Source organism: Rhineura floridana, chromosome 7, assembly GCF_030035675.1.
Source record: "Rhineura floridana isolate rRhiFlo1 chromosome 7, rRhiFlo1.hap2, whole genome shotgun sequence".
Lineage (NCBI taxonomy): Eukaryota > Metazoa > Chordata > Lepidosauria > Squamata > Rhineuridae > Rhineura > Rhineura floridana.
In genome coordinates this window covers 82,567,048-82,586,570 of record NC_084486.1, presented here as the reverse complement: position 1 = coordinate 82,586,570, position 19,523 = coordinate 82,567,048, and the positions used below count along the sequence as shown (strand labels likewise).

The window sequence follows — 19,523 nt, the reverse complement described above, 5'->3', positions numbered from 1 at the left end:
TAATCAGGAAGCAGCTGAGCAACAGCAAAGACAGGCCTGTTTCTTTGGGAACACCACTATCAGGCACTCCAGTGGCCTTGAGCTGATGGCTGCCAACATAGCTGGCTTCCCTCACCTTTTCTGACAAAGGAAGCCTTTTCAACCACCACTTGAGTGGGAGCTGAGGGGACAGTAAGCATAGCATTGCAAATTTTCCAGTACCTGCAGATACTTGCAATACACCACCCATTTCCCCTTTCACCTACTACTTGAAGTAGCAATTCCAAAAGATATGTAATGGGAAGGTCCGGATTATGGCTTAAAATATGCATACAGTAGGGCTCTGCTTATACGGCGGGTTAGGGACCAGGCCCCTGCCGTAAAGCGGAAATCGCCGTAAAGCGGAACCCCATTGACTATAATAGGGCCGTCGCGTGAAAATGACGTGAAAACGTCGCAAAACAGCAAAAATCAGCTTTAAAATGGGATATGAAAGCTGCCGCATTAGCGGAACGCTGGGAAGCGAAGCACCGGGAAGCGGGGCCCTACTGTATAATGTGCTGAAATCATTTACACATGCTTAGATTTGCTTAGAAGATGCTTAAGACTTATTGAACTAGTGTATTAATTTTGCTATAGATACAAGAGCCAAACAACAGTAAAACAGGAGTTTGAAATTGCTCCCCTTCAGAGTTGGAGAAAAAAGCATTTTTAAAAAGACAAGCGTTTCTGCACCTGTTCTCTCCCTCCAGGAAGTCTGGGCTTACAGCCAAGATAGTAGATTCAAAATAAACAAGCCTGAGTTAGAATGTAAGCAATGAAGAGAACAGGAAATATTTTAGTAAGATTTTCTGAATGGCTTGCAGTAACCTGGCCAATTCACCCATGGATTGATATTAATCTCTGAGAACATCTATGTTTATAACAGAAATCTATGAGAACAGTAAGACTCGCATGAGAATGCTTTTTACAAATCTGTGGGAATGAATTTGTATGAAAAGACCATGGGAACACACCTTCCCATAAAAAGCCAGCTTTCATAGCACTCAGGGCCCCTCAGCTCTGCTACAGTCGTGGGGGGGGTGTTGAAGAAAACAGGAGAACCATCTATCTGTTCCATCCATAACATCTGATGGGTGATATGTCATGACATGTATTCCTCTGTACTTTGGCTCTGTGATATGACTTAGTTTAACTAAGTCCTTCAACTACTGTTGCTTGTTTTAATTAAGATGTGCCTTCAGAGTTTTATACTTTGATGTTATATCCAGCAATTTCTTTTGTGCAGATATATATTTTTCTATTTTTCTGTTTCTACAGTGATGGCTAAGGCCACCTAGAATGCATTGTATTAGTTGTGGTGTGCATGATATGAATAAATAGCATATTTTATAAAGGCTAGTCTGCTGTCTGCAGTCTGCTCCCAATATAAAGTTTCTGGTACCTCCCAAGACTCAAGACTTCTTGAATGGGTTCTATTCTATTCTCCGACTACACTAGACAACTGCTGTTGATAACCTGTGAGCTTTGGTGACCTATCATTCAACATACAAGGACTCTGTGTAGATATGGGGGAAGAGAGAAAGTGAGAACCCTCGACCCTATGTATACACTGGCATGGGGGTAGTCTTGCTGGTAACAGATGGTACTTCTGCAACCCCATTTGGACTGTTCCCAAGGAAAAGCAGAGCTCAGGAGTGGCTGAGGGACTGGTCCAAAAGCCCATGTTTTAGATTCATGCCACCAGTTCCTGTTGGAATAAAATGGTTTTTGCTCCCTGCCAGAAGGTGAGCAAAAATAAAGATTAGATGGACTTTCCTTGGAGGGATGCTTCATAGTGGAGAAGTGGCTGTTGCTTTTGCACATTGCCATGCCTGTGGCGGTGGGGGGACTTGGACCAGAGCCTCTGATGTTGACCTGGCATTCAGGCAGATTCATACGGGAGAGGGAAGCTGTTACATGGATAATTTATGCATGCACTTCTTGTTTGGGTTAATTGTTCCTTGTAGCATACGAAGTATGCAAGCAGGCTCCAAAAGGATGTTAGCAAAAGCTCACATATCTAAAAGGTTAGAACTCAGGAATTCAAAGAGCAGTTGGCAGTCTCCTTCATAGTTATCAAGGAGTTAATAGGAATAAATGAAACATGGTGAATATAACATGATTTCATGTTGCTACATTTATACTTCCGTCCAAAATGTATTAGATTTAATATGAAAGACCTCTGAAATAGAGGTAGGTGAAGGGGACAGTCTGCTTCAGCCATGCAAAAGATAGAACTTCTGAATGAATAAATGTAAATGGACTTAGACATGAAAATAGGACAAATAGAAAAGAACAAAATTGTAACTAGTATAAATTTTCTTAAGAGTTCTAATATTTATTTTGAGTTAGATACAAGGGAGAACTATATTGTGGCCTAAGTGAAAGAAATATTTTGCTATTAAATGGCTTTTAATTTTGATTATTTGAAATTGTGCCTTTTTTTAAACAGCATCCATTTGTTACTGTAACTTCCAATAAACCAGTCAGAGAGCTGATTGCAGAAGCAAAGGCTGAAGTTACAGAAGAAGTAGAAGATGGAAAAGATGAAGAGGAAGAAGAAGAATCTGAAAATTCTCTGGTAAGTTAAAATATGTATACTGAAACTATTAACTTATACTGTAGTTTAAAGCCTTTGTAGTTGAGCTTAGGAGGTTCAATGTTAAATGCTGTTTGTGAGATATCCTGAAATGCTTTTAGTTGTATAATACACAATTTTCAATTAATATGTCAAGGTAAAGCATAAAATAAGTAAATGTGAATTTCCAGATGGAACAATCCTCTGCTCACTGGGAGCAGTGAAAGAGCCTTCGGTTGCCATGGAACTGTTTCCATAATCAGAGAAGGAGTCCCACAGTCAAGGCTCCCCTTGTGGCTCAATAAATCTTGTTGCCATTGGTCCTCTGCAGTCAGTGCTCCAGCAGTAGGGGGAAGATTTGAAGAATCCTTGGATCACATGATCTCAAGCTCTACCATTCCTCCAACATGTCCCAAAGTGGCCAAAACATTTGCCAGTCCTGGAACCCCTCCTCACCCCACAAATGCAGTAAATAGAAGGGAAATTGGGATACATCCATCCATGGTGGCGGGTGGGACGGGACAAATCGCCTTGCCAGCACAAGCTGGAAGAACTTCAAATTATTGGTTTTTGGCCAAAGAAACTCTTCCTCAACTTCCATAGGATTGTTTTGCCTGACAATTTATTTTATTGTGCACGAAATACATTCTGTAACATTCTAGTGATACACTTCTTGATCATCAGATAGTGAATATAGATCAAAGAACATCATTGCTAAACTAAAATGCTTATGTATCTTATGTTAATGAGTAAGTTTGCAAGTTTGAATAAATTGTCTCCTAAGGCTCCCAGAGTGTAAATAAATGCACAGACTGGATCCAGAGAACCATGAATGGAGTTCTGCTTGCAGTATAAGATTTTCCCACCAATACCTTCCAGCTGCAGCCACTTATACCCTTGAAACGCCACTCCTCACAGTCAGAGGACCTTTCAGAATGACTTGGGATGTGGACTGGGGAAGGCTGGGGACAGGGAACTTGCAAAAATTGGCTTTGCTCACACAAGAGGTTCTCTGGATTCTGCCCACTATATAGTTCAATTTCAAAAAACAACTTAGTAACAAAATAAAATAGTTTGTTCATTATATTGCTCTAATATGGGGTTAATATCGGCTATGGGGCGGTATACAAGTGCAATAAATAAATAAATAAATAAATTAGAATGGGAGTTGTAAGAATGTTAGTGTCAAGTAGTGATGTATATATTTTCACGATATACCCTCACCTTTACTACTACTCTGTGACCCATTTGGAATTAAAGGCTCTGAAAATAGGCTGTTCAGAACTTGAAAGGTATTTATCAGTTTTGGGTTAGAAGCTCCTAAATTATCACCATCACACTTAAACATAATTATCCATTGGTTGGTAAAAAAAGTAATAATACAAATTTATTATGACTGAATTGTATAACTAAACACATTTTTAATGAACATTTTAGCAGTTACCTGCAAATAAGCGAGCCTCATCTGACCTCAGCATTGCCAGCTCAGAAGAGGATAAACTTTCACAGAATGCCTGCGTCCTGGAATCTGTTTCTGAAAAAACAGAGCATTCATCCACAGAAAAGACTAGTACTAATGCACTGGAAGGTGAAAAAGCAAGTATGGAGCCTGACAGAACTGAAAACGAGAAATCGACTGAAAGCACAAGTATTGCCATGCAAGAAAATACTGAAAAACTGAACGATGGACCTGTATTAGCACATGAAAATGAGGAAGCAAAGAAAAGTGAAAAGACTATTCAAAATTCAGCCTTAAGTAAAAACAGTGGATCACAGAAAGAGGGAATGGGAATTAGTACAGCCCTGTCTGAAACTAATGTTGAGCCCAGTCTGAAAACTGAGGAAGAAAAGGAGTTCACAAATGAATCAACAGCTGAAAACAAACAAGAAATAACGCCTGAAGATGAAGGCAGCAGTGCAGAAATGACAGGTGTAATCTCTAAAGATACTGGTGCAAAAGAAGAAAAAGGAAATGACATAAATCTCCAAGAAAATGAAACAGGAGAGACAAGGCCCACAGAAGGAATTAAAGCGATTAAGGAGCTGCAAGGGGATGATAGATATGAAGAGAATGGCTGGAAAGAATCTGAAGGTCAGAAAAAGGAAGTGTCTGCCAGTACTGAAGAGTTAGAGATGAAAATGGCAGATGAGTCTGCCAATGAAATGCAGAAGCAAATAATAGTAGGTACCTGTATTGCTCAAGAGATGGACAGCGCTAGCAAAGGTTTGGTCACTGATGCAGATAAAGTGCTTGGAAATGTTCAGGAGCCAACAGAGTGCATTGCTGAGGATGCTCTGGAGGAAGTCCCAGAAGTGGGCAAAATTGTGGATTCTGGTCAACAACTGGTTGAGGAATACAGTGAAGGATCTAACAAGACAAGCAGCACAAAGGAAATGGAGGTCAGAGTTCCAGAAAGACCAAAGGGCATTGAACAGAAGCCAGAAGAAAGTGACACTAAGCATGTTCAAGAGACAAAAACTGAGGAAAGCGACATTAAACATGTGGGTAAAACTGCAGAACCTGACCATAAATTTGAAAGCAGAACTGAGAACCACAAGAATAATATGCAAGCGGGAACAGACCTTCCAATAGTTTCCTGTGACTTACCAAATAAAAATAAGCTTGAAGATGCTGCTGTCAAGCAGCTGCATGAACAGGAGGTGTCTCCCGTACCCTATATTAGTATTAGCTGTGCAGAAAATGAAGCAGAAGACAAAACATGCAATCAAGATGTTGTTGAAAACTCCCATCATCTTGATCCTGAAAGCTCTAAGGAAAATGATACAGATTCCGGCAGAGGTTCCACAGCAGACAACAGCAGCATTGATTTGAACTTGTCCATTTCCAGCTTCCTCACTAAAAACAAGGATAGCGGATCAATATCTTTACAAGTAAGGCTCATAGATTTATGTGTAGCATATAAACAAGAGTGGCTGACTTGCAGCCCACATACTAGATTCAGCCCACCAAACTACAGGGAGTGGCTTGTCTCCTGATTTGATCAGAAGATAAAATCTGTCTACCTGCTCTTTAGAGATCCACAGTACTAAGATCAGGGAGAAAGCTTTCTGACTGTTCTATAAGAATAAAAGGCAGTATTTCTCCCCACTCCAGCACTGGTGCGAGCAGAAATGTTGCATTTTGCTTTGCACAGATCCTTCTGTACAGAATAAAAGGAAGCATTTCTAGCCCTTCTACCTTAGTGTTGGAGTGGAGAGGCAGAAAATGCTGGTTTTTTTATGTGAATGAGAGAAGGCAGAGAGTTCTGTGGGTCTGCATCTCTGGCGAGTGTGTGAATGAGTGCATGTGTGGTGGGTGTATATGTGCTTGGTCTGTATATATTTGTAGTGAGTATATATATGCAGTGGCCCTCAATGTGTCCCTCAGGCAAAAAATGTTAGCTACCCCAATAAAGACAGACAATGTAACATATATATTCTACAAAGTTAAGTGAAGGTTCTTGAATGCTTGCCGAACAATAATCTTAAGGTTATATTCCTAGATGTCTATACTAGACAGTAAGTTCCATTGAACTCATATGTACTTCTGAATACTTAGGATTGCAGTATAAAAATAGCTTTGAGGTATTTTTCTGTTCTTCGTTACTTTTGTAAAAATGCAGGTACATCATGTTATATGTAGTAGCTACATTACAGATAATTACTTTACTAAACGGGTTGAAGCTGCCCAGCTAAAAAAATGAATTCACCTTTAAGAACATACCTCAAAACAAATTTTAGTTTATCTTTGCCTATCTTATGAAAAGAACTAGAAATTGGCTTTGGGTTCTTTTAACAATCAGTAAAAGTTGGACAGGTGGCTTTATGCAGCCCTGAAATAATACATCATCTTTTATTTAGGAGACTAAAAGACACAAGAAAACTTTAAAGAAAACTCGCAAATTTGTTGTTGATGGTGTAGAAGTAAGTGTGACTACCTCTAAAATTGTAACGGACAATGATTCTAAAAGTGAAGAGTTGCGATATCTTCGGTGAGTTGAAAAATACCTGATCCAAATGATAGAGAATTCTTCTCTGAATTATTTTTTTTCTCATACGTGGTTTTTATAACTTCTTGTGGTTGGATTATGTTTAAGAAAATTTGTTTTATCCCTTTAAATAACAATATAAAATGCTGGTGTTCATTTCTGTCCCCCGCCCCGCCCCATGCTAGCTATACTGATGCAAAATTCTGAATTGAGCCTGCTTCCTTCTCCCCCACAATACTCCTTCCCTTCTCCTTACTGTCAGGCGTCAAGAATTAAGAGAGTTGCGACTTCTTCAAAAAGAAGAGCAGCGAGCTCAACAGCAGCTCAGTAATAAACTATTACAACAACGAGAACAGATGTTCAGACGTTTTGAACAGGAAATGACGGTAAGGATTGGTTCCCCTGCCCTTTGCTCTAGTATACATTTTCCAAACACCTCATTTTGAGTTAATTTGGGGCTCCTAAATGGTTTTGTGTCAAATCCTTGCACCATTAGCATTTTTGAGATAGAGAGCTTTTAAAGAATGTGAAAAGCCACTCTGAAATCCCTGAACCTCAGTGATTTGTCATTGATTTATATCAGTAGTAGTCAATTTTTTAAAAATGTGTATTTCCTCATGCCTGTTTACAGTTTTACACCCCCTGTCTTGCTACCAGTGGTTTCAATGTCCATTAGACTTCTGCTCTAATCACATGAATAGTTACAGCAAATGTGCATGTGCAGACATAGATGTATATCACCATGCCCTTGTTGCCACATGTCATCTCATATACTATGGTGGGACTTACTTAGCAAAATCCCGAACTGAACTCCAAGCGCCTGCCATGGTAGCACTGTGTGTGGTTGCTTGCAATGAATGAGGCAATGAAGCGCTGTGTTGTTTAACTTGAGATTGTCTTCTTAAGGCATGGTTGGTACTAGAATTGGTGGGATATAGCTAGCAGATCAGAAAATCCACTTCTGTTCCTTTCAGATTAGCAACATTCACCTACTATTTGGAAGTAGTGCATACAGATTCCAGGATTGCTATACAGAAGAGTGCGGCGTTGTTACAGGCTTTAACAGTAGGAGAAAATATCTCAAAAGAATTCAAGGCAACAGTCCAGAAGCCCAACTAGGATCTTTGCCTTACCGTAGTAGATTGTGGGATCCCAAACTCATTGATATTCTGCCCTGGCCCATATGCATTTCCTTTCTTCTTGTAGTGGAGGATGATAAAATAACTTCCATGAAAAGGTGTTGGGTATTGGCTCTGCTCATTCATTGGGGCAAAGAGAGGTAGTCTCGTATCTGAAATGGCCACTTGTACTAAAGATCACATAAGAAACAAAGGACAACCACTGTATCCTTAATAAAATAGGTTACATATATTGTGTTCCAAATATTAGGTTCTCAAGAGCTGGAACTTAATTTCAGATTATTTTACCACGTATTTTTGTTTGTGTTCCAGATGGAAATAATCTTTGTAGTATCAGTCCCAGTGAGAAGATAAGGGTTCTGCCATTATTTTGAACTCTGTGAAATAAGAATTAGTTCTACCTCTGATTCTGAGTTTTGAAGAATTGCTCTAGCTATATATACTCAAGAAACGAATGTGGGTGCTTTTTTTAAAGTATTTATTTGTGTTTGCACAATGGTTCTTTGCCAAGGCTCTGCCTGGAATGTTTTTCTCAGAAAATCTCTGAACTGAAAACTTAGGCACTTACTACGTGTGCAGGCTGCCCCCTCATCCTGGCCTCAAAACTATTAGATTTAATTCTAGGTAAATACCAAATTTAATGGAATTACTTTTCAGAGTAAGAAGCGACAATATGATCAGGAGATCGAAAATCTAGAAAAACAGCAGAAACAGACAATAGAGCGTTTGGAACAGGAACATACAAATCGCTTACGTGATGAAGCAAAACGCATCAAAGCAGAACAAGAGAAAGAATTGTCCAAATTTCAGAACATGTTGAAAAACAGAAAAAAAGAGGTAAATATCACTTCTTGAGTTGATGGGGGAAATGAACTTGGTTTTTCTTGGTCCCCAGTGCTGTCTGCGTTCTTAGTAGTAATATTTAGCACTGAAAGATACCTTTCTGATCTGAAAGCAGTAATGTGCAATGAAAATAGCAATTTTAGATATGAGCAAAGAACATACAGTGAAAATACAATTACATTTTTGAGATATCCCGACACAGAAGTAATAATACTAGTTGCCTCCACCTTCTATATTTTCGTATTGTTATTACCACAGATGTTTCATCTTTTATTTGGAATGGTATAAAATATTATGTAGCCAATTCCTGTAATGCAGAAGAAATGTAAGAGCTGCTCAGGGGTTCAATAGAACTACTAGAATCCATCACACATAGATTTGGCACATGTGCCTCTTTGGATACTCATGACCAATATAGATTTTACTTACTATATTCAATGGGTATAAAAGCAGCGCTAAAGGGGGATGAGGAGATTGTGCCTTTGTTGATGAACAGTTTTGTAGTAGGATGCTTGTACTTTTCTGCATATGAGTTTTTTACTTGTACTTGAATGGGTAAGCAGAAAGATGATTTAATTAACTGTATACAGGAGAGTCTAGAACTCTGTGCTGTAGAAGGCTACTCTGTGCCTCCAGAAAACCCTAAAACTGCAATCTTAAGCAACTTCATTTGCATACGTTATTCTGATAGCAAGATTTATTGAGAGTTAACCTTTCACGTAAGGGATCGATTACAATACATGTTAAGAACTGGAAATGACCGTTGCAATGTTAAAGGCATTTTTATTTCATTTGGGCTTAGTTCAAGTTAAGTAAATGGGGCATAATTATGTGTCAGGTTTAGTTCATTTAAAACTGATTTGGAATTTATATTTCTTCATTACCCTGGAGGGGAAGCAGACAGCTGTGCAAAATGCGCAAGTCCTACCTGAAATCTGATTGTTTGCAGAAACTGCCCAGACTGTTTTAATCTTTTACCTCTCATGGCTTAAAAAAATGCAGTTTGATCATTCCTAGATAAGATACCAAGTTTGAGGTATACAGTATGAGCCTACAGCAAAGATTTCTAGACCTCCCGATATTTTTTTAAAAAAACTATTGTACCGTCAGTGATTTTTATGCTAAGCAGAATATGTCATTGTAATAGTAAACTTTAATCTTTGAGATACTATTGTGTGTATTTAATCTGCACAATATTGACTTCTTCTTTTTTTTGCTAAACTTCTTGCACTTTGAGTCTCTACTGGTGATTGGGTCTCAAAATGGGAATCTGGTGAAGAGATTTAATGCACCCAGGAGCAATCTTTTTCATTGAACAGGAAGAGCATGTGGTGATTTGGGCTTTGTTTTCTGTGGGTTCTTTCAGTGTTGAACAGCCATTTGTTCTCAGATAGTTGTGTTCTCCTATAGTTCCTTTGAAAGAAATAACATTTAGAGTACTGAATCTCTGATGAAAATAAGCAATCAGACTTTTGATTATATATGTAATATGCATTATTAATTGATTCTTGACAAGATTAACTTGAAGATCTCTGGTTTATACACTACTGAAACATATTTATAGGCTATTGGTTTCTTTGAATGCCAATAGCTAGATAAGCTATCTGAAACTGGACACCTGATTTACTCTTTGCTATGCTATATGGATGTCCCTTTTGAGGTGGTTATAATTTTTATGAAAGTTGTTCTTTAGACCACTTTGATTTGAATATGACGTAATGTCAAGCAGCCATTCCTTGTTAGAAATCTACACATCCTGCTATTTTGGAGCGTTTCCATGATAGTAAAATCATTTGTTACCCACTCCCAAGATAATTCCACTTTTGGTGATTATCTCAATCTTACTCCTTGGAGATACTGAAAGATTGTGTAAAAATTCGTTGTGAAAGCACCTAATTAGTACTTGCATGCAAACTGAAACTAGTTTCTAAATTCAATTAGCGCATGCACTTTTTAGAGTGCAATCGCCATATGCTTTGTGCATGTCTGCTTCTGCCATCCCCTTTCTGCCGAGCTAACTCTTCTGGCTTTGATGCATGCTTTTTGATAACCTTTTTAATGCTTGACCAGCTCCTGTCGTATTCGCCATAACATGCTTGCTGTGGAGAAAAAGGGTCATTATCCCCACCTTCTGCATGCTTGTGCACTGTAGGTTTTTAATGAAGTGGAGAAAGCACCAAAAGAGCTGAGAAAAGAGCTCATGAAACGCAAGAAAGAGGAGCTTACTCAGTCCCAGCATGCTCAGGTAACTGCAGCAGCTTCATGCTTCTAAAAACCCCAAAACAGCTTTGTTCACCTTGCTTTAATCATTCCATAGTGGTTGAATTTCTCCTTTCTGAGTAAGTCTGTTATTAATTTGTGATGTCTGACCCTTCCTAAGGCTTTAGCTGAAAATATGTGTCATATAAACAGAATATATTCAGTGTTCATTTAGTCAGATGTAATTAGATGTAGCTAGAACTACATGCAGAGTCATGAAAATGCAATTTATGTTAGGGAGGCTTACTAAAATGTATCATCTTTGGGAATAGATGTACATCTGAAGATGTAATGTTTATTTTATTCAGAACATTTGCCATGAACGATAATATTACCCTTAAAAGTTAAAAAAATGATTAGCAACATTTCACTATATTTTACTGTTGAATCTTTTAATCCCAAACAATGCAGTTGACAATGATGGGTGTCCATGTTTACTATTAATGGCTTATCTGTACCTTCTGTGTTCTAAGCATACCATTGCAGCATATACAGTGCCTTGCAAAAGTAGGCAGACACGTGACCCAGTGCTCATATCACTGAATTACAAATGGTACATTGTAATTTCGTTCTGTATGATATTTTATTTTGAAACACTGAAACTCAAAATCAATTATTGTAAGATGACATTGGTTTTTTGCTGGGAAATGTTTGTAAGAAACAAAAAAATGAAAAATGTTGCTTGCGTAAGTATTCAATCCACACACATTAATATTTAGTAGAGCCATCTTTCGCTGAAGGAACAGCTTTACGTCTTTTGGGTAGGTATGTACCAGCTTTGTACACAGTGTCGGAGGGATTTTGGCCCATTCTTCTTGGCAGATTTGCTCCAGGTCGTTCACGTTGGTTGGACGTCACTTGTGGACCTCAATTTTCAAAGAGTGCCACAGAATTCTCAATAGGATTGAGCTCAGGACTTTGACTGGGCCACTAATGGACATTCACCTTTTTGTTCTTGAGCCACTCCAATGTTGCTTTGGCCTTGTACTTGGGATCATTGTCCTGCTGAAAAGTGAATTGCCCAGTGGTTCTGTCTATATAGAGCAGTGGTTCTCAAACTTTTTTGGTTCGCGGCGCACTGTAAAACATTTAAAAATTTTCTGGCGCACTTCATGTACAAAATTAAAAATATATTAATATATTTTAAACTATGAATAAAAATAAACTATAGAAAACTATTACTTACCCTATACAAATGGGTTTGTTCTCATTTTTAAAATATACTTTCATAATATTTGAGGAACACCTAGCCACCTCTTAGGGCGCACCAGTGTGCCTGGGCGCACCGTTTGAGAATCACTGATATAGAGGATCCTCTCTGACTTCCCCCATCAAGGCTTGTACCCTGCTAAGGTATTCTGGCCTTATGTTCATCCCTTGTCTCCACTAGGACTTTTTCCAGTGGTTCCCCAAATAGCTTAGCCCTCCCAAAAGAGGAGTTAGCCAGGTGACTTTGTGAGCCAGGGTCCACTTCCCAGTGCCTGAGCCACAGGTTCTGTCTTACTCTGCTGGAAGCCATTGCCCTGGCGTTAAACATCATTGCATCCCTTGTAGCATCTGCTTGGAAGGCCACTGCCAGCAAGATCTTCTTCAGGCCATCCTTCATTTGCTTTGTCGTCCCTGGTTGCCAGCTCATTTGCCCACATCATGTTTGCCCGTGCAAACACAGATGCAGCCGCTGAAGCTCTAAAGGCTGCGTCTTGTGCCTCAAAATCCCTGTGCAGCTCCACCTCCACTCTCTTGTCACAGGCATCCTTTGGGCACCCTTCCCCTTCAGTGGGGATGGCGTCAGAAGAGGAGAGAGCGACCACTGCAGAGTCCACCGCAGGAGTCTTCAACTGCCCCATCACAACTGGTGCAAAGGAATAGTGCTTACTAACCAACTTATGCACTGGTTTGTGTTTGGCTGGAGTGGCCCATTCTGCCCATAATGCCTGAAAGGAGTCTGGGAAGGGTAGAGTATCCATCTTAGGCTGGCTCTCTGGAAAAGCTGTCTTGGAGCCTTCTGAGGTAGTGGAAGTACTCAGTTCATCTTCTTGGGTTGTTGCTCGGGAAGTTCTAAAATCTGTCCAGCCTTTGCCAACAATGCAGGGAAGAACTCACCTAGAAAAGCCTCCCCTTTGGAGGCGGGGGCTCCATTTCTCCCCAGAGAGCTCCCCTTCCTCCCTATCTTCTGAAGACGAAGAGCGCTCCAAGTCTGACAGGAGTCCCAAAGCTGTAGCTGCCTGTCTACTCATCACCCTCTTGTCCCTTTGCTTCCTTTTGGAGTGATGTGAGGAGTGTGTGCCTTTAGTTTTGTGTTTTTGTTTCTCCTTATGCCCCGTCCCATAGGTGCATTGGTGAGGAGGGGAGGAAGAGATGGAAGAGGACGAGGAAGACACTGGTGAGGGAGACCTGAAGTGCCTCCCTTTCTTGTGCCCCGATCTGGATGGTTGCTTCCTCTTATGGTGCTTGGTACCTAGGCTGGGGTCTGTTCCTGCCTGTGCCCCAGAACTCCTAACCTCCTCAGCCAAAATCCTCCTTATCCATGACAGAAGTTTGGGGAAATCCTGCAGTCCCAGGAGAGGGGGGGAAGAGGGGTCTTCCAAATGGCCTGGGAAGAGAAATTCTCAGTAAGGATTTCCATTTATTTCCTCCCAAGCTTCAGTTTTTTAGTGGACTGAAGCAGGTTCTCTTGCAGTATTTCTCTGTATTTTGCTCCATCTGTTCTTCCTTCAGTTTTAACAAGATGCCCAGTCCCTGCTGATGAGAAGCATCCCCCCACAGCATGATGCTGCCACCATCATACTTACTGTAGGGATGGTGTGTCTTGAGGCATGGGCAGTAGGTTTGGGCCACACATAGCACTTTGGGTTTTGGCCAAAAAGCTCTATCTTGGTCTCATCTGACCACAAAACTTTTTCCCACATCACAGCTGGGGCACTCTCATGTTTTAGCAAACTCCAGACATGCTTTCAGAGGGTACTTTTTGAGTAACAGCTTCTTTCTTGCCATCCTCCCATATAAGCCAGTATTATGCAGAGGTCTTGATATGATTGACTGGTGTGCCATTACTCCACTCCCAGCCACTGAACTCTGTAGCTCCTTCAAAGTGATTGTTGGCTTCTCTCACACGTCTCCTTCTTGTTCGAGCACTGAGTTTTGAGGGACGGCCTTTTCTTGGCAGGGCCTGGGTGGTGTCATGCAGCTTCCACTTCCTGATTATTGATCCAACTGTGCTTACTGGGGTATCCACAGACTTGAATATTATTTTGTACCCTTTTCCTAATGTATCCATTTGTATGACATTATCTCTCACTTCTGTAGAATGCTCTTTGGTCTTCATTTTCCTTCAGATCCACAGCCTGACCCAGGATCCTTCAACAGTGGGAGTTTTATCCTGACAATGTGACAGCAACTTTAACGGTTCACAGGTGGAGGCCAATGGTAAGGTAATTGTGTCTTCGATAGGGCAATTTCTTTCATCTGTAAACTAGGAGCTTCAACAGCACAGGGGTTGAATACTTATGCAAGCGACATGTTTCATTTTTATATATTTCTTACAACCATTTCCCAATATATAACCAATGTCACCTTGCAATAATTGATTTTGAGTTTCAGTGTTTCAAAATAAAATATACAGAACGAAATTACAATGTACCATTTGTAATTCAGTATTATGAGAGTATTGGTCAGGGGTCTGATTACTTTTGCAAGGCACTGTATATTATTGATTAATTTTGCAGTCTGGAACAAAGTACATCTGGAATATATAAGGAACTAGGTTTGTGACAGTGTACAGTGATTTCGGCAGTGAAAAATTGTTCACTTTTTGTTGACCTTCCTTGCCCTGGTATTAAAGTCCCCAACTAAGTGCAGACAATTTCTGATATCCATGAATACCTCCTATGTATTAAGTACAATAGATTGAAATAATGTTTTGGGTGTAAATTGTTAAAGTGAACATTCACAATTACTATATAGGTATATATGTGTGTGGATGGGGGCAAGGGAACCTGCTGAATTCTCTGAGTTATGGTGAACTCTCGAGTCGGAATGCTAAAGAAATGCAGGTGGAATGTTAGGAAAATGAAAAAAGCAAAGAAGGTTAAAGTAGTACTATAGACTGTGCTAGACTACCCAAAACAGATTTTTCTCATACATGGATCAGAATTGTGATTTTGTTAGGCAGGTACTCACAGTAGCATATCCTGCTTTCTTCCAAAGACAGCTGAACATTTGAATGTGTACTCTTGTGACTTGGGTATTTGATAAAGTGTACCTCTGGACAATATTGTACCATAGGAAGACTCACTGAGTAATTACAGTCTTTAATGTCTTGATCACAGAGAGTTAATGGTGTAGGTTGAATGGGACTAGATTGTAGGGCAGTGTCTCTAGAAAAAAGGAGTAAATACTGAAGGCATGACATCCAAGTTTTTACTTTGCTTTGCAATGCCATGTCCATGAATACATGTAACTTTGTTCCCATAACTCCACTACTTGATCATTATTGTAGATAAACCATAGCTTCAAAAATGTTTTATATCTAAACAGAAGTAATTCAGTATAACATCTACTTTTTTGGGAGGGGGGCTGCTCCACCTATGTGTCATATAGTCATACTGCTTATATTCAGCATCTGACTTGCATGGTTTGTGCTTACATTCTCACCTGGGAAGTGCATTGTATTCTGCTCCACAGGGCGTTGCTCAGGTTATGATTCAGTCTTTTCAGTTGTCTTCATGTACCCTCTTCAGTGCAATAATGCAGGATGTAAGTCCAACATGCCAAAAATTGGATATTTCCTCTGTAGTTTTAGCTTGGTTTTCTGCTTTTTCTTTGAGATGCATGTGCTGAAGAATTCTTTTTTAAAAATTGATTTCTCAACATATATTAATATGCACAAAGAGATGGTTGTGATAAACCAATTGGGCAAATGTGATTGGTTGATTTTCAGCACATGCATGAAACTGATGCTACGTGTTGCCTTTTTTTGTGCTGTGAGACCTGGGCTTTTCCAGAATGCTTCTTAAGACCACCTGACAAATGGGTTTCCCTTGTTTTTGTCTGATAGGAGTCATGGGGCAAGGAACACCCTTGTGATATTTTTCTTCTCTGCCTTCTGAAGCAGTGTGTGTGTTTTTACCCCTCCTCCCCCCGTTTTTACTTTTGTGTTCTGTCTTCCCTTCCACCAAGTGGTAGTTGAGGCTTTTTAGTAGGAGGGTGGAATCCTTTCCACTCTGCATGTTTTGCTTTGCAAACTTTACTGAAATGGCCTTTCATTGCATAGCTATAGAAACAGCCATCTTGACTCATGTAGAAGAAAATCTGGTGTCTCTCATCAACACTAGAATTGCATCTTTAAAGTAACGAACTAAATCTCTTGGGGTTTTTTTTATTAAGTAGCAACGTCAGTGGTCACAAACCCAACATGGAAGTCTATGTCAGCTTCCTTTTGTTTACAAAAGCTACAGAATAGGTTATAGTAATACATTTTATGTTGGGTATTTGCATGTTTTGTGTTATAACCCTTTTTGTAAACTCATAAATTGTCTAGTATGCTACTCGTTTTCATTTCAGTTTAATGTAACATCCAGCTCCTTTAGTTGATAGAATTGCTACTTGAGAAATGTAGGTGCATTTGACGTTTGTCTTCATCAAAGCTATTAAATAGACAGACCTATGACTTTCAGTTACTTGGAGATCAGTTCTCTACAGATATGATTCTTTTCTTTTCTTTTGCTGCTTTTCATTAAAATTTTGATCTTGGTAGAGTACTTTTTTCATTGGACTACTATCCCTCAATCCTGCAAAACCTGTGGTTTGAGATTGACTTCATATGTTTAGCGGTATCACTTCCCCTCCCTCCTTCCTTCCCTCCCCCCACATGCGCCCCTGCACCTTCCCAAATCCTTTCTGGGGTTTCCCTCAACTCTCCAGAGCAGACTTTGAGGGGTGGTGGGGAGAGGAGAGAATTCAACCACTAATATTGATCTGATGAAGGTAGTTTGTAAAAAGTTGATTTTGAAGGCAAAACTTCCACTTCTTTTAGGGATGTTTAAAATAATGCTTATTTTCTGTAGTTTGTTTCCATGAAACACAAACTAGCCACAGTGCAACGTATTTCAGACTCACTGATTTTCATTGGGAGAAAATTAAGAAACAAGACTTCAAAGCATTTACCTGTGGCTTCATTGTGCTGCGTGTTAGATTCCACACTTTTACTTATGTCTACAGCAGCACTAGCTTTTAAACTAGAATTTGACATTACAGTGAGAATCTACTTTGCAAGTTCGGATTACAACTAACCACGGTTAGCACTGGTGCAAACTTAATGCTGCACTGTAGCGAATGCTAATTGGGGTAATTGCATGGAGGAAAGGGGTGGGACCTTATGAAACTGATGCTTCAAAACACAGAGAATCACTAACATTACATCTACACTGTTCCACTGTCCTTCTAAAAATGTTGGATATATTGTACTTTCCTAAAGAAGTTAACTAAGAGAATCATGAGAGTTCATATTTTGAGTTTTCTGGCAATGTTTTTCATGTACAAAAAACTTAGTGGCAGTGTTCCAAAGGATCTGTTATATGCAGTTGAGCAAATGGATGCCTTCTCTTCCTCCCTCACCTGTCTTGACTATAAGCTGCTTTTAAGCATGGAAACTGCTGTTAAGAAAAGAAGTGAGCCATCATGGTACACGTACAGATTGTCCTGTATGGTGCTTTGAGCTGGGTCTGGTAAAACAAGTAGGAACATAATTGTGACCATTGAGATCTTTTATGACTGGGAAAATTAGTCAAAGGCAATTTATCTGAAGATAGCAAGAAAAGAATTGCTATCTTGGAGGATGATTTCTGTGCAACCTCAGTTAATGTGGGTTTTGCAGATTTATTTTCTCACTTTTTTCCATAAGCCACAAGTCTTCCTGTATGTGGACTTTTCATACTACAAGGACATCAGTTGTGGCTGTCTCATGTAGAAAACCACAGGCCTATGTCACATGAAGGGTGCCTGTTGTTTTTGATATACATTTTTTGTGTAAGTTGTATTATATATACATGTGTGCATACACATTATCCTGCATTCGTTCCACCTCACACATGGAAATCACATGAGTATTCAGACTTTGTTAGATGTTCAAACAACCTCCTTTCAAAATTATTGGCAGAATAACAGTTCTTTGAATGATCTGTGGAAGCGTAGACTCAGCTTCTATTGTAGTACCAATATTTCTGATTATATTCTGAGCTTGTGATATCTGCGGCTGTTTTCATCAAGCTCCTGTACTCACAGAAGTGAGTAGACGATAAATATTTAGCCACTTCCAACCTCTAATGTGTAATATGGCTACACTTGGTTCATCATGTTAGTTGCTTTTTTCTTTTCACATGTTCAAAACTTGTGTCTGGGAGCCCTTGGCTTTTATGATGAATGACATAAGAACATAAGTAGAGCCTGCTGGATCAGGCCAATGGTCCATCTAGTCCAGCGTCTTGTTCTCATAGTGGCCAACCAGATGCCCGTGGGAAGCCCGCAGGCAGGACCTGAGTGCAAGAGCACTCTTCTGCCTGCGGCTTCCAGCAACTGGTTTTCAGAAGCATATGACATCTGACTACAGTGGCAGAGCATAGCCATCATGGCTAGTAGCCATTGTTAGGTTTATCCTCCATGAATTTGTCTAATCTTCTTTTAAAGCCATCCAAGTTGGTGGCCATCGCTGCCTCTTGTGGGAGTGAATTCTGCAATTTACCTATGCACTGAGTAAAGTACTTGCTTTTGTCTGTCCTGAATCTTCCAACATTCATTTTCATTTAATGTCCATGAGTGTTATGAGAGAGGAAGAAAAACTTCCCTCTATCCACTTTCTCCATGCCATGCATAATTTTAGACACTTCTATCATGGCACCTCTGGCTTGCCTTTTCTCTAAACTAAAAAGCCCCAAATGCTGCAACATTTCCTCATAGTGGAGTCACTCCATCCCCTTGATCATTCTGGTTGCCCTTTTCTGAACCTTTTCCAACTGTACAATATCCTTTTTTGAGGAGAGGCGACCAGAATTGTACATAGTATTCTAAATGCAGCCGCACCATAGATGTATACAATGGCATTATGATATCGGTTGTTTTATTTTCAATACCTTTCCTAATTATCCCTAGCATGGAATTTGCCTTTTTCACAGCTGTCGCATACTGGGTCGACATCTTCAAGCTATCACTATGACCCCAAGGTCTCATTCCTGGTCAGTCACCATCAGTTCAAACCCCATGAGCGTATATGTGAAATTAAGATTTTTTTTGCTCCGGTATGCATTTCACACTTATTTACATTGTATTTCATTGTCCATTTTACTGCCCATTGACTCAGGTTGGTCCTTTTGGTACTCGTAACAACCTTGAGCAATTCAGTATCATCAGCAAACTTGGCCACCTCACTGCTCTCTCCAACTCTAGATTTTTTATGAACAAGTTAAAAAGCACAGTTCCTAATACCAGTCCTTGGGAGACTCCACTTTCTACATCTCTCCATTGGGAGAACTATTTATTCCTACTCTCTGCTTCCTGCTGCTTAACCAATTCGTAATCCACACGAGACCTTCTCCTCCTATTCCATGACTGCAAATCTTACTCTGGAGTCTTTAGTGAGGTACTTGTTGAAAGCTTTTCGAAAGTTTAAGTACACTGTTTAAGTACACTGCATATAGATCA

At 39.7% G+C, this 19,523-nt stretch overlaps 1 protein-coding gene across 2 annotated transcripts in view; it reads left to right on the top strand.

Moving 5' to 3' along the window:
- Positions 1-19,523, top strand: part of SLK (STE20 like kinase) — a 64,173-nt gene that overhangs the window by 28,216 nt on the left and 16,434 nt on the right. The window contains exons 9-14 of one of the 2 annotated variants that reach the window (XM_061636080.1): positions 2,474-2,602; positions 4,037-5,491; positions 6,461-6,591; positions 6,851-6,974; positions 8,385-8,564; positions 10,723-10,815. In XM_061636080.1, coding sequence (XP_061492064.1) covers positions 2,474-2,602; positions 4,037-5,491; positions 6,461-6,591; positions 6,851-6,974; positions 8,385-8,564; positions 10,723-10,815 — 2,112 coding nt within the window. The remainder of the gene's footprint in view (positions 1-2,473; positions 2,603-4,036; positions 5,492-6,460; positions 6,592-6,850; positions 6,975-8,384; positions 8,565-10,722; positions 10,816-19,523) is intronic. The other variant, XM_061636081.1, reaches the window with a different exon arrangement.